The sequence below is a fragment of the Herpailurus yagouaroundi genome, unplaced genomic scaffold, assembly GCF_014898765.1.
Source record: "Herpailurus yagouaroundi ecotype Mexico unplaced genomic scaffold, PumYag 195, whole genome shotgun sequence".
In the NCBI taxonomy this organism is placed as follows: Eukaryota; Metazoa; Chordata; class Mammalia; order Carnivora; family Felidae; genus Herpailurus; species Herpailurus yagouaroundi.
This window is the reverse complement of record NW_024412426.1, coordinates 17,827,509-17,842,555: the sequence shown is the minus strand read 5'-3', so window position 1 is coordinate 17,842,555 and position 15,047 is coordinate 17,827,509. Positions and strand designations below refer to the sequence as shown.

Here is a 15,047-nt window from a genome sequence, read left to right as displayed (position 1 = left end):
CACACACACACACACACACACACACACACACACACACACACACACACTGGAATTGGTGCAGAATTTTAGGAACAAATATACATAGAGAAGCAGAAATGAGTGACTGTGTGGAGCTTCTAGAAAGACAGAGAGAGTAACCTGAATCTGACTTTCCATTTTCTGGTTCTCGTTTTTTTATGACACCCAGATGCATTCTGGTCCTAGGGTTTTAGAAGATACTCTTTGTGCTTCCAGTAAATATTCTTTTTTGCTTTAGATAGTATAAGAAAGTTTTTCTTTCTTGTTCCCAGAGAGTCTTGACTAGGACTGTTTTTTTTAAACCAGTCCACACTGGACCACCTCCCACTGTCTCCAAAATGGAGCGTCTCCCTCAGGATGGACTCAGTCTGACTCTGGGCTTCTCAATCAGGACATTTCCCTGGTCACTCCACCCTCTTTCTGGGTCTAGCCCAGTCCTGTTCTCTATTAACCAGCTTAGGATTTTTGGCTTAGCATCCACCAAAATGAAAATCACCCAGCCATTTTGTACCACCTGGCTTGGAGTTCAAATGAAGTTCTGTTTTTCATATTTGGGGTAATAATGATTTAACAGAACACATCCAGATGTTTTCAGCATGCTGAACTTAATGGTTTCAGGTAACTTGGACCCTTTAAATTTAATTTAATAGTGAAATGGGAGAAATGGTCTTCTAGCTGCTGTATAAGCATAAAGCCTGAAACCTGAAACATAGATACTCAGGAAATGGATGTTGAGTAAAAGGAATGAGTGAATATTCTCTGTGTCCATGTGAAAGAAGGGGAAGCATTTCAAAGAGCTGGAGCTTCTTGAGAAAAAAGAAAAGAAGATGTCACAGAGACTCCGATGACCATGTAAGGCTTTGGTCCTCCAACTCTTTAAATCTCCAAGACCCTAATCGGAGTGGATTGTCCATATTAGTGTATGATCTGCAGCACAAATCTGGCTCTAGCTGCAGGAGGTCTTATAATTTGCATTCCCCAGAGGGCCTGCCTGGAAGAGAAGCCAGTCTGAGTGTCTATGAGGACTCAGAACTTCACAGGAGGGGGTTGGTGTAGGTCAGACCTTAGCAGAAGGAAATAATTAAATAATCGTTTCCTGAAAACAGCAGACAGGGTTTGGAGACAGTCATCTCTTCTGTAGCCACTCTTGGATTCTGCCCTTCTGTTGGCCACTTAGTAGTGGTGTCTCGATTCCAGTCAAGTTGGTATCAGCTTGCTTTCAATTAAGTCCTAATTTCTGAACAAACACATGTTCTACTCAAAAAGTAAACTGGAATAAATATTTTTCTTTCCATTTCCTCATGACTCGGTACACAATGCCAAGCTATTAACTAGGACATTTTTCTTAATTGAAAAAAAAAAAATCTGCCTAATGTTACCACAGATTTTTAAATCTGGAATTTGAATCTTAGGGAACTTCCAAGCCAAAAAATATGGCAAATTTTGCAAAAATGTGGTTTGAGTAGAAGACTGAGGCAGGGTTAGACTATCTTCCCCAAGTGTGGAGGAACAACTTTCTACAGCTGTAATGCTCTTCTCTGCCCTCTTCTGAACCATCTTCTTTGTCTAGGCTTTTGTTTTCCACTAATGATTGCTTCATATCAGTTCACAGGAATGACTGGGGGACCTGAAACTTTCCATCCCAGAGGAAGAGCACATGTCATGAAATGTCAGGTTCCAGCATCACCTTTGGGATAGAGTTGTGGAAAATCTCTAGTCACTGGCGTCTGAAGAAATTTCTACAGAGTACTTTTAGGTTTTGTGGCTATGGAGTAGTTTCTTCTAAAACATGTTTGCAGTAGAACAGTAGTTTTAAAGCCTTTGTTGGGGAAATAATACTCTTTTCTCTTAAATAACAAAATCTTTTTTTAAAAAAAATTTTTTTTTCCAACGTTTTTAATTTATTTTTGGGACAGAGAGAGACAGAGCATGAACGGGGGAGGGGCAGAGAGAGAGGGTGACACAGAATCGGAAACAGGCTCCAGGCTCTGAGCCATCAGCCCAGAGCCTGACGCGGGGCTTGAACTCACAGACCGCGAGATCGTGACCTGGCTGAAGTCGGACGCTTAACCGACTGCGCCACCCAGGCGCCCCTTAAATAACAAAATCTTAAATGACTATACAAAATACAAAACACGTGGCGCTGCCTTGGTTGGAGGGTGTGTTGGGCCTGGGTGTGGGTGTGATCAGAGGCTCAAATCTCCCCTTCGTCCTTGCCCTGAGCCACTGCCATGGAGCCCCAGTGCTCTAATGGAACATAATCTAATGCCACAATAGTTTAAAACCAATGTTTTCTAGACTGAGCATAAGCCTCAGCACCTGATGCTATTTAGTTTGGATCTAATTAGCAAAGTATGAATCACCAGTCCATAAACATGGTCTCATTACATGGTGTTGTGGTTCCTTTTTCTGGCCAACTTGGCCTTTGTCCTAAACTCATGACTGGCTTTCTTAGGTGTCAGTGTGGGTTTATGAAAAATAAAGCTGTACCAATATTCCCCTATCTCAGTTTCTGTTAACTAAAAGGGGAAAATGCTTAACTTTTGAGTCTCAGCTCCCCCATCAATAAAATGAGAACCAAAAATGATACCAGATGCTATTTGTAACTTTTGAGAAGTTCTTGGGAAGGGCACATGCATATGCATCATATTTGTTAATTTACAGTATTAAAGTTGGCCTTCCTTTGTTAGCTAAGAAAACAAGAAGGCAAAATATGGCACAGGTACTGAATCAAATCTAGAGACAATGATCTTGCATAAGATTAACTGTGGGGATGAAATAATAATCAACTTAAGTCATCACCTTAAACAGTGACCCAACCCACGCTTCCTGGTTTCGGATGATTTGTTTCTGCCTGCTCTCACTCCTAAACGTGTTCTCTGAGTACATGTGTATACACTGGGTATTGAACACTCACCTGCCATCAACAAAGTGCTAATCACTTTGTGTGCTTTTTCTGATTTAATTCTCACATCAACTCAAAGAAGGAGGTATTGTTGTTCATCATTAGAAAATGATGGGAAGTTTGGGAAGGGTTGGATGACTTTCTCCAGATCTCACCATAGATAGGAGTGAGTTAGTTCTTGCTGGTTCCAAAGCTCAAGATACTAGGGGGTGGCAAACGAGGCCTCTTTAAGATCAGAAGAAATACACTGGAAATCTTAACAGAAAATTTCCCCCATAGAATACGCTCCCAGATTTCTGTGCTTGCAAGGACTGGCAGTAGGGAAGATGTTCAGCTGAGTATCTGGTAGGGTAGCTCTATCTCCAGGTACCCAAATCATCTTCAGCTCTGGGAGAAAACCTGGCACCCTCTGTCTCTCTACTTCTTGGGCGATCTGCAGTCCTTTCTCCAGAGTGACCTAATGGATAGGCATAGGAAGAAGGTTTGGAGGCACTCACCGGTAGAGACGCTGGCTGAGGTAGGGGGGCTCCGGGCTTGCTCTTTCAGAGCCACCACATTGACAATGTATTCCTCCCCCGGCTTTAGTCCTGTCTGATTGAAGGATGTTACATCACTGGGGAGCTGTGCAATCACCCCTCCTTCATTATTCTGGAGGGTGGGAGGAAGGGAGAAGCAGAAAAAGCAGAAGAGAAAATCACCGGGAGAAAAAGTGTGAAATATTGATGGTAAATTGTGAATTAAAACCGGGGCCCACATCTATTCTTGATGCTGACAGCTGAATATCTGGGGCCAGGAAAAAGTCCCGGTAGACTCAGTAAGAATCCTATCACTCTATGAGATTTGGCAAATGGAGAATCCATTTTCAAGAACATTTCTTTGGCCTTTCCTTAGTCTATTGAGTTTGCCAGTACAAATTGGTCATAAGGTGATGTTGATTTACTCTTGCCAAAGATTCAATGTTTGATGGTTACGGCTAACATCCATCAGATTTTTTGGCATTATTATGAGCATGCCCTTGGCTCTTGAGAAGAGTATACTTGTGTCTGTGTGTGTGTCTGTGAACATCTTCACGTATACACAACATTTTTCACACTGAGACATTTTCAGTTATTGAATGAGCTGAACTATCATTTTGCTCTATCTGCAGTTTCTCATGGTGTTACACTGGATGCAAATCTGTCAATCTCTAGTTTTCCCTTCACCCAGATGAGTTAGGAGTCAGTGATACAACCAGCTATGAAGTACAAAGAAGAGAAAAAGAGAGCATGGAACAAAGAGTAACACAAAGAAGAGAGGAAAGAGACAAGTCGGTGGATGAGGAAATGAGAAAGATGAACCTGATGATGTTGGGTCCAGGATCATCTACCTATCTCTTGGCGTCTGTTATTATGCATTTTCTATGTGTGTCCCTGGAAATGGAGGGGACAAGAAGACTCTTTGTGTCACTTCCTTTCTTCCCTATTCTTTGGACTTTGTTTATGTCCCCCTGGAGTGCCCTATATGTAATTTATAGCCATACCCATAAATCAATGTGACACATGCCCCTCCGCCCCTTCCCCACCCCTCCTCCCTCAGCCAGTGGCGGCAACCTGCGGATCACACAGTTATTCTCTGTGGCCATGTGTTTGATCTTGGCATGCCCTGGCCAAGGTCTTATTTAGAATTTTACGTATTAGATATTAAACAGGCAAACCTAGCACAGGTTTGTTTTCTTTTCCGGCCTCAGATCAGGGTGATAGGATTCTCTCTGCCCTGTTATACACCCAGCTGCCTACCATACATACTTTAGTGGCCATGTTAATGCAGATAAGACATATAAGAAGGTATTTGTACAGAATGCCTGTTCAGATATATTTAGCTTGCTGTGACACAACTACATCCATCTAGAAGGAAAGTCCTGATTTAGTGGACAGAACCTTGTGATAGGAAGTGGAGACCTGGGTTCTTATTTTAAGCCTGCCACCAACCAGCTATCTAATGTTCTTTAAGTTTGCTGAGTTTTAATCTCTATAAACAAACTAGAGGTAGGGGCGCCTGGGTGGCTCAGTCAGTTAAGCATCAGACTGTAGCTCAGGTCATAATCTCCCGGTTCATGGGTTCAAGCCCTGTGTCTGGCTCTGTGCTGACAGCTCAGGTCTGGATGAAGGCTCAGACTTTGTGACTCTGTGAACTTGAGGCCTTTTGTAGCTCCGGCAGTCCATTCCTCGAAGAATTTTGAAGTAAAATGATGGTGAGATCTCTGGCTTGTTAGCCAAATTTGTGTCATCTGTCATTGAGTCTGATGAATGACTGAAAAAATGCTATTTGATATTGAAAGATGAAGATGGGGATAAGGCACCTGAGTGAACATTATGCTCCCACGAGTGCTACAGTTAGGGAGGGTATCAGTCGGGTCAACAAATTCTGGAAAATCGGAACTAGGCAGGCACCTCTGGCAATTTGGAAAAGTTTGTTCTAGATGAACAGAATAAAATACTTACTTCAAAGAATAGGAAGGAATCAGGATACCTTTTTTTTTTTTTTTTAATTTTTTTTTCCCCAACATTTGTTTATTTTTGGGACAGAGAGAGACAGAGCATGAACGGGCGAGGGGCAGAGAGAGAGGGAGACAAAGAATCGGAAACAGGCTCCAGGCTCTGAGCCATCAGCCCAGAGCCCGACGCGGGGCTCGAACTCCCGGACCGCGAGATCGTGACCTGGCTGAAGTCGGACGCTTAACCGACTGCGCCACCCAGGCGCCCCCAGGATACCTTTTTAACTCAAAAACTAATAGCATAATTTGGTTAAGGGAAAAATCTTCTCAGTTAATATGTTACAAAAGGTGTTTTGGGGTTACGCCTCTGACCTTCAGAGACGGAGGCCACACAAGCTGACTTTTGGTGCATCTTCTGCATGGAATGAAGCTATGTGACGGGTTCAGTCTGGCTTTCCCTGTGTCCTAAAGAGAAGCCCCACAGTTTTGAAGCTTTGGTTTTCAGACTCGCTAAAATCATAGCTTGCCAAACCCTAGAGCTGAGCAGAGAGCTGGGGCCTGGTGGCTGCTTCCCACATCCTGTCTTCCAAGGCCAGGCTGGTAGGCTCAGGGCCACTCTTGCTAGTCAGTCCCCACCATGCTTTTGTGAGCCCAGACACCACAAAAGTCCCTTTGTATCCTTAGTGGCATGGAAAGAGGTATTGGGCAGTGTCCTCCTTGAAGCCCCGGATTCCAAGTTGAGGGTACGAATACTCCACATAAGGCTGGTTAGCAGTGTGGCAGATGGGCGTTACCTTTGGAATGAAGCTGATCTCCCATCCATCGAAGGAGAATGAGAAGGGCTCCCATTGCACCTCTACAGTGGTCTCCGTGATCGTCTTGAAGTGTAGCCCTTGAGGGGTAGAGAGATCTGGAACACAGCAATGTGGGTGACCATGTCATGGCTGTCCCTGGCAGGGACAGAGAGCATCACTTGGGGCTTTGCCTGGGTACCATCCCTCCACACCACGGGTCTGCTGGGCAATCTCAATCTTACGACAAACACCGTGTGTCCCACGTGCAGGACTGGCCTGCTCTGTCGTGGCCCTGGTGCCGCTCTGTATTGGTGAATGAATACTTGAGTGAGCTTAACAAACATCATCTAATAACTACTTTTTAAATGCTTTCTATTGCATAATAGGTGACCAAAGACACCCTTTCCTTTCCTTACTAATGTGGCAAACCTTGGTATTTAATATGATGCCTTTCTCAGAGAATTTGAACACTACCTTTGGAGGCTCTAAGGATTCCTGAGAGGCAATAAAATGTCCCCATTTCACACCCGGGAAGAGAGGTACAGAGACGGTTGGCTAAAGATGTGGAGCAAGCCAACTTCAGAATAAAGACTAGAACGCTTTTCTTGGTCATCTGACGGGCAGTCTGAGTATTCTGCTTAGCCCACATCACCAAGTCTCGGATGGTCTAAGAGTTCCATTTCACATACACAAGGAAAGCAGAGGCACACACATAGGACAATGGCGGACACTGGGAATTTGGCTCTCATTCCACTGTCTCCCTCTTTTCTCTGGTTCTCCTTCATTATTTGTCCCTTAGCTCCCTCAGTCACCTTTGCCTCACTTATCTTGCTTTTAATTCCTTTTTTAATCGCCCCTTATCTGACCCCCAGCCGCACACACACACACACGCACATGCACACACGCACGGGCATGCATAGGTTCCGTGAGGTGGAGCTATGCCTGTCCTAATGGAGTTCCAATTACCAGCCCTGAAATACGGCAGCATGACTTTTCTCAGTTCTCCAGGGAGCCTGCTCCCATTTTAGCTTTGCCTCTCGTGGGATATTCCATTGGAAAACTGACAGATTCTCATCCGTCTTGTTTGGAAGCTTCCTCGGTGCTTCTGGGTTGAAAGGCAGGTCTGATTCTGAACCCACTCGAAGGCACGTCAGGTGAGTTTACATGATTTTGTCCTTGTCACCTGGGAGCTTGCCTGAGGGGATGCCCTGAATTGACATAATAAACGCCGTGGGGGATGGAAACCTCATCACGGTGTGTGCACGTGGACCGGAGAGGAGACGCCTGGGAGTCGGGCCAGCCACTTGCTGTGGTGACTCATCCCGGAGCAAGGTGGGAAAAGCGGCAGATGGTGACCTGCCTCTCTGCACAATCATTGCAGATATTTAAAACTGGTTCTCAGGCACCAGGGGGATTAAAAAAAAAAAAAAAAAGGTCAAATATAAACAGAGATAATTATAGGCATATTTACAGAGTCGGCATTCATAGGGGGAATCCAGTATTCTAACAAGATCTCTGTCACCTGCAAAGCAAGGGGATGGGACGATTTCTTGCATTCTTTCCTCTCTGCCTGTCCCTGTCCTTCAGAGTGTGATTCAAGTCCGTGAAACCTTCAAGACCTTCTCTTTTCTCTTTGACCTCTCCTTTCTCTGAACTTCCATGGCATTTATTATCCAAATACTATCTTGTCCTTTGGGACCTACATAAAATAGACTGAGATCTCTTATCCCTTATTTGGTGATAGGTCCCATTTACTGACCCAGGGGCTTCTGTTTCATGGTTACTATCTTGTTCCAGTTTCCTGCTACCTCTAAAATCTCTGTGCAACGTAGTAAAAAGCATTTGGTCTTTGTCCCTGATTCTTGGCACACAGCTCCTAAAACTTTTGGAATCTCCAGAGCGATAAGAATATCTTTTGTATGATTGTGAGATAGTTAGATAGCTGGTTTCCAGAAAAGCCATGTCACGATTTAAAAGATCAGAACCTTCAACCCATCTTCCAAGCTCCAGGGAACAGGGGGAGATGCACTGGAGACTGAGTTAATTACCAATGGCCGGTGATCGATTCAATCGTGCCTACATAATGAAACCTCCACAAAAATCTCTAAATATCAGGGTTGGGAGAGTTTCCAGGTCAGCGAACATGCTGAGGTGCTGGGAGGGCGAGGTGGCCAGGAAGCCACATGGAAGCCCCCCCCCCCCCCCCCCCCCCGACCCCTTGCCCTATGCATCTCTTCATTTGCTTGTTCCTGAGTTGTATCCTTTATAATAAAGCAGTGCTGGTAAGTCAAGCACTTTCCCGAGTTCTGTGAATTTCTAAGGAGTTGTCCAACCCAAGGAAGGGTTGCGGGAAACTGTTGTGGGCTAATCAGAAGTGCCGGGAAAAACTTTGGACCAGTGACTGGCACCTGACCGGGTGGTTCTGTGAGATACAAATCCCTAACCTGTGGGATCTGACGCTAACTCCAGGTAGATGACGTCAGAATTGAATGGAATTGGAAGTCACCCAGCTGGTGTCTGAGAGTTGAAGAAGCAGTATTGGAAAAGATGATTTAAGAAATCAGAGGTGTCTAAAGAAAAAAAAATAACAGTGCCTTTGTTTCTCCTCCTCCTCCTCCTCCTCCTCCTCCCCCTTCTTCTTCTCCTCTTTGATGTAGCCAATGTTAATACTTGGTATGCAAGCTTTTAAAATTTTTCTGTGCTTAAATAAAATACGTGTAAAACACAGATATGCACCTATAGGAATTTCTCCCTGTTCTGGAGAAAAAAGAAAGGCTCTTGCTTATGGAGAACAGTTTAGCTGGCCTCTGCCTCTGTCTCCACCTCTCTTTCTCTCCACTGAATCTTTCTAAACTATGCTCTGGAGCTTTACCTTTTATAATCAAGACGGACTCTATTTTGCTAAACAAAAGACCATGAAGAAATTATGCCACTTCTCTCTGAGGAGAAGTGGGTGTTGTCAGTGTGGTTTTAAATAAGATTTTTTTCCCCACTCTGCTATACACTTACCATCTGTAACATACCATTTAGCACTTGCTTATTATACGTCCTATTTCATATCTCCTCGTTTTGAATCCCTAACTAGATTCAAAGTCTGCATAAGTCTCGTACTTTCTTTGACTTCTAATCAGACTCAAGCTTATAACAAGTCAGAACTCAATAATTGGTTTTTGTCCTTTTGGTTCTATAATTGATGGGAGCTGCCTGCATTTGGAAATTCTCTTAATCGGAAGTGCCTTTTTAATGATTTACCCTTTACTAAGTGGATCACGTTGTTGGAAGCCCTTTTCCTCAAGAGCAATGATTATTGCAGGCATCCCCGAAGAATTTAGAAAAGACACTGCTATCATGAATGCCCATGATCTCATGTAGGAGAAAAGAAAAATGAAGTAGGATGGGGAAATGTTACGTACGGGTGGCCACCTTGGCAGTGATGGGAAGGCTGAGGATGTTGCTAATGACAGCGTAGACGCTGATGTTGTAGGTGAGACCTGGCTCCAGCTCCGTGATGGTGACACCACTCCAATCTCCAGGTACCCGCTGCTGGAGCTGGAGGCCCCCCAGGGCCGTCGGCTGGTAAGAGATCACATATTCCGTCACTGCCATCGGCCCGTCCCATTCCAGCTCAATGGACCTGTCGCTGATACCAGCCACTCGCAAGTCCTCTGGAGGGGCAACTACCGGGAGGCAATACACAGATAGCATGAGCTCAGAGGACTGCCTTCCCCATCCTGGACTCAACTCTCTTCCTCACATCTCACCCCACATGCCTGTCCGTATGTTCTACTCCCCTCGCTGGTCTTGAGTGATTTGTAACTCCCTTTTGTTGTCTTTTCTGTGCTCAGTATTTCTATCTCCACGGGGCCCTGAGTGAGTGGTATGCTGGAGCCTGCTCTCGCTGGCTTGCGAAAGTTGAATGTCAGATTTTCAGGAGTTTTTCAAGATAGCTGTTACACAGAGCCATCGTTAAAGATTAAACTTTAGGGGCGCCTGGGTGGCGCAGTCGGTTAAGCGTCCAACTTCAGCCAGGTCACGATCTCACGGTCTGTGAGTTCGAGCCCCGCGTCAGGCTCTGGGCTGATGGCTCAGAGCCTGGACCTGTTTCCGATTCTGTGTCTCCCTCTCTCTATGCCCCTCCCCCGTTCATGCTCTGTCTCTCTCTGTCCCAAAAAATAAATAAACGTTGAAAAAAAATTTTTTTTAAATTAAAAAAGATTAAACTTTATAAATTTACAATTAAGTAAACTGTATTAAAGACAAGGTAGTAAATACTCAAAACTCGTCCCTTTCAAGTTATTCCACTAAGTTTTACTCTTATCTACGTCCTTGAGGTGGTTTACATGTGTCGTCCCTCTCTGGTGGAGATACTGTATAATTGCATTCTACTGCAAAACTGTTCCCGACCCCATGTTTAGTGATGTATGTCATGTTGGTGTTTTGAAATTGGCCGTGGAAGGAGTATTTCCACCATGGACACTGGCAAATGCTACAAAGCAAGGTTTTTAATTTTTTCCCTTAGAGAGTTAGTTGTTACATATTTAACAGCACACAGCTGGCCAACGTTTCTGGTAGTGTAATAAGTGTATGTCACCAGATTACCCTGGGAACCAATATTTGATTTGGCAAGTGGGAATAAAGGCTTATGCCTGGTTATCTTACAAAATATAAGAAGCCAAAACAGTAAGTTCTGGGTGCCATAGACCTATGAAGGCCTTCAAATGCTTTATCGTATTATTTTCCCTTTTAAAAAGAGACTGTTTAAGATTTGAAAGAAATGTAACTTGTGTTAAACTAATTTTTATTAGCCTTGATCTTGGGGATGATGATAAAGAGGCATTCTTGAGGGCTTTGCTTTTTCTCTCTTGTTCCACTTCTCAAATGTTACTCAAAGTATCACCCAAAAATAAACCTCACTGAAATAGTCTTTCATGTATGGTTCCCTTAGGAAGTGAAGACGCACCACTAGTGTGAGTATTAAATAATTGAACCTTTGAGCCCAATTGGGGGGTGTGCCTGTCATGGGACCTGCCCAGAGATTAAATTTAAAAAAATTGGAAATATATTTAAATCATTGTAATTAACTCATAAATTTACATGTAGTGAAGACTGTAGTTAGCTTATGAGTTGCCGTTGGCTTTGAGCCTCTCCTCTGAATGTTCTCACTCTTTCACCTCCACAAAAGCACAGGGCTGAGCCAGCTGCCATTCACAGGATCATGTGAGTGGGGAGCACTCTTGTGCTCACACAGGTGCCCCCAGCTCCTCGGCAGAGGCAGAGATAACTAGCCCTTTAACTCAGACTCATGGGATGGAAATTAGGAACATATATTTGTGGTGTTTGGCATTTGCTTTGACTGTTTTTTCCCCAAACTATTCATTGTATAAAACCACCTAGAAAGCAGAGCTCTCTCTGATTGAAGATGGCGAATGCTGACTGAAACAAAAAAATCATAAACATTCGGGTTTTTTTTTTCATTTATAAGACCAAATACATGTAAATGAGATTTCAATAATTAAACTTCAAACGATCATTTATAAGCTCATATCATTTCTAATGCTGACATTATTGAGGCTTTGAAGGGTGCTGAGATCTTTGGGATAGCCTGTGTGATGCACGCCAGCCCCTGGACCAAGGCAAGATGGGTTTATATATAGAATGTGTCAGTGCTTTGCATGATTATACTGAGCATTTATTGTATCCCAGGCACAATGCCAACCATTCTTGGATTATCCCATTTCATTCTCTTACCAACACTATGAGATAGATATTATTATCACTCCTATTTTATAGATGAGGAAACTGGCTCCCACAATCAGCAAACACAGAAGCTAGGATTTGAATGAGGCATAATGGTTCTAGAACCTCTTAGTCAGTAAACAATTATCACTCTACATTTGCCCAGCATTTCCCGGTCTATAAAACATGTTCAGACACACCATCTAAATGAAATGTTAAGAAGTCCTTTAATGGCAGCCTTATGAGGTAGATTGGGTAGATATAACGATCCCAACTTTATAAGTGGAGAAACTGAGACCCAGGTTAAGGGACTTGCTAAAAATTCAAAGAGTTGGGTCAGAATTGGTTCTCAAACCCATATCTTCCGTACCTAGCGTTCTTTCCCCTACAATTTGTAGGACAGGTTACGGATTGTGCCAGATGCCTTTTTTCATTTATACACAGCCATCTAAAGTAAATTGCAGTAAAGCAGAGTTCAGACTATTCTTTAGGACATGAATTCTGGATTGGTGCTTATCCTAGAGGTAAGAAACTTATTGTAAAAAGGATTCTCTACTGCTTGCCTCTTGCGATCCAACACAACTGATTCCAAGTTGCCTAAGTGGGACTTCTCCTGTCATAGTCACAGAAATGGCCATTCCAAATTTCAGGTCATCAATAACTCCTAGAGTGCTTGGGATGAGTCAGTGTATTCCTTTTTGGTTCATTCTCCCAGAAAATAAAGCGAATAATGATCCAAGCAGAGAATTTTGGGATTTTAAGGTAAAAAGGGAGTATAGAAGGATTTTTGATCTTGACAGCTTAACTTGGCAAGTTTTTTATCTTGAGACCTGAGCCTGGTGGTAAGCATTGCCTTCACTTGTGATGAGAAAGCAGCAATGGTGTTGTTTGTGGTGGAAGGTACTCTTGGGGGCCGTGGCTCAATGGAAGAAGCCAAGACCACCACCATTCATTCTATGCCTCAATAGCAGCCGTGTACTGGGATGTCAGTAATTCTCATAAAATGAAATGGTATTGAGCTATTAAAAAACACTGTAGAACAGCCATATGCCTTGATTCAATGAGTCTGGGATGGAAGCAAAATGTTCGTGGTCTTACTTTCTTTGGGATTCTGACTTCAAACTTGGGGGAAGAGCAGACAATTAAAAAGGAATAAACTGTGGCTTGAAGAATCAGAGTTGCTTATCCGCAAAGATTCCATGCCGTTGGCTTTTTAGATCTTGCCTCAGTTGTGCACATATGTGGTGAGAGCAGTTGGAATTAGTTCCACGAAGTGTCTTGCTCCAAGGAGCGAGTAATTTCAGGTACCAAAGGTTGGCTGGCTGCAGTGCAGGCAGAGGCAGAGGCTGACGTTGATGGATCTCCGCAGGTCTGACTGAAGTCCAGGGAACAGCAATCTGGATTGTTTCAAGTCCCTGCTCTGGTGGTTCTTTAATCCTGCTGACTCATGGGGAGTTTTGGCCAGCTCACTGGACAGATCCTGTGCTAACCTCCTTCACTGGGGGCAGACGTGGACAAATAGTTTAACGTGCTTCTCTACCCCACCTCTAACACCTTAAAAACTCATTTGACAGGGCTCAGCTTTCCTATCAAAAGATTATTTCTTTATGTATGTGGCTCTTAAAATTTTTATTTTTCAATTCCGCTCTAGTCAGCAGCCTGGAGAGGATTAAAGAGTGCTAGAAGTTGGTAGGAGACCAGGGTTCTCATTCTTTCTCCGCCATTAATTAGCGGTCTGGCTCTGGAAAAATCTTTCTGTCTCTCTGGACTGCTGCTTTTTAAATTTGTAACATGAGAAGCCCAGTGTAGCTTCTTTCTACGGCCTGTTTTGAGTGCTCATATTCATGCATTTTTTGTTCTATTATCTTTACACGGCCAGAGAACAAAGGCAGAAAGGTTGAGATTTTGTCCCATGGCATGCTATGAGCAAAGATCAAGGCTCAGAGTCAAATATAGTGGCCTTGTTGACACTATTCAATTGTATCCAAGCTCTAGTGGTCTAGGGGGGGCTCAGGATAAAGCCCACACAGTGGGCAGCTATTTGCCATGGCCTTGCCAAAGAGAAAAGAATGACACTTGCAGAGGTATATTTTGTGGCTCTCCACGAGCTCACCTTCCTTGTTCTCTCTCCTGTCCTCGCTCCTGCTGGCAAGGTAAGCAGTGACGCTGTGGTGTGTGCATCTGGCCAGAAATGGCAAACAGTGGGTAAACAGCCCCCTCTCCCACAGCCTTTTCACAAAGAGCAAGCAAAGTAGCACTTTAGATAATGACCTAGATACTTCTCTGGAAGAGACCTGTAGTGTTTGGTTTGAAAGGCAGGCATTGAGAGCAGCACCTCCTGCAACGAGTGGTGGCTCCAGGGTTGCTATAGAAACAGGTGGAGGTTATGCAACTGTCCTTCCTCACATGCTTGGGGAACCTGTGAAGTAATTCATCCGGGCCTCCGGAAGTCTTCTTCAAACAGCACAAAGGTAACGTATTGGAGGTAACATGTGTTCATGGTTTGGAGTCAACCGAGCTGCGGTTATGCCAGGAGCTGCTGTGTCTTCCATGAGTGGCCAGGTGGGTTTATCTACCATTCAGTCTGGATCCAGGGTCAGGTTAAGATTTTGTTTGCAAATTGACCCATTTCTGTAGACAAGCAGGGTCAAGAACATGGCAGGTATGTAGAGCCCAGCAAAGATCTACTCTGTTGAGAAGCCTGTGGGCCACAGAATAGCCATCCATGGCAATGGCTCAAGCCAACCCTTAGCATCCTCTGATGGGGCTTCGTGGAGCCTCGTCCTGTGGATGGAACCTAGGGCCATGTTTCACCCTCCCCTTCCCAGCGACTACCTACCGACGTGGGATTTAAACAAAGGCTTAACTTAGTGATGAGGCTTAACTTCTGCTTGAATCTTCCTTTGGAACAATTGGTATAACAGCTATTTGTGTTTTTAGAAAGATAGTTCAGTAAACAAAATTGGGAGGCTAAATGAGATAATTGAATATGGAAAAAAATGAAGGAACGTGAAAGATTCCTTTCCTTAGCAGTGTGTTATTGCCTTGCTTTGCCTTGCTTTTTTCGTTTTTTTTTTTTGTTTTTCGTTTTTTCATTACTGCCATTGATCTTTTGAGAGAA

General features: G+C 43.8%; 1 protein-coding gene across 3 annotated transcripts in view; it reads right to left on the bottom strand.

Moving 5' to 3' along the window:
• The window catches only part of TNR (tenascin R), a 410,417-nt gene that overhangs the window by 65,481 nt on the left and 329,889 nt on the right, over positions 1 to 15,047 (bottom strand). For 2 of the 3 annotated variants that reach the window (XM_040446717.1, XM_040446716.1), the window contains 3 exons: positions 9,604 to 9,867; positions 6,191 to 6,306; positions 3,421 to 3,571 (listed from right to left, as the gene is read on the bottom strand). In XM_040446717.1, coding sequence (XP_040302651.1) covers positions 3,421 to 3,571; positions 6,191 to 6,306; positions 9,604 to 9,867 — 531 coding nt within the window. The remainder of the gene's footprint in view (positions 1 to 3,420; positions 3,572 to 6,190; positions 6,307 to 9,603; positions 9,868 to 15,047) is intronic. The other variant, XM_040446718.1, reaches the window with a different exon arrangement.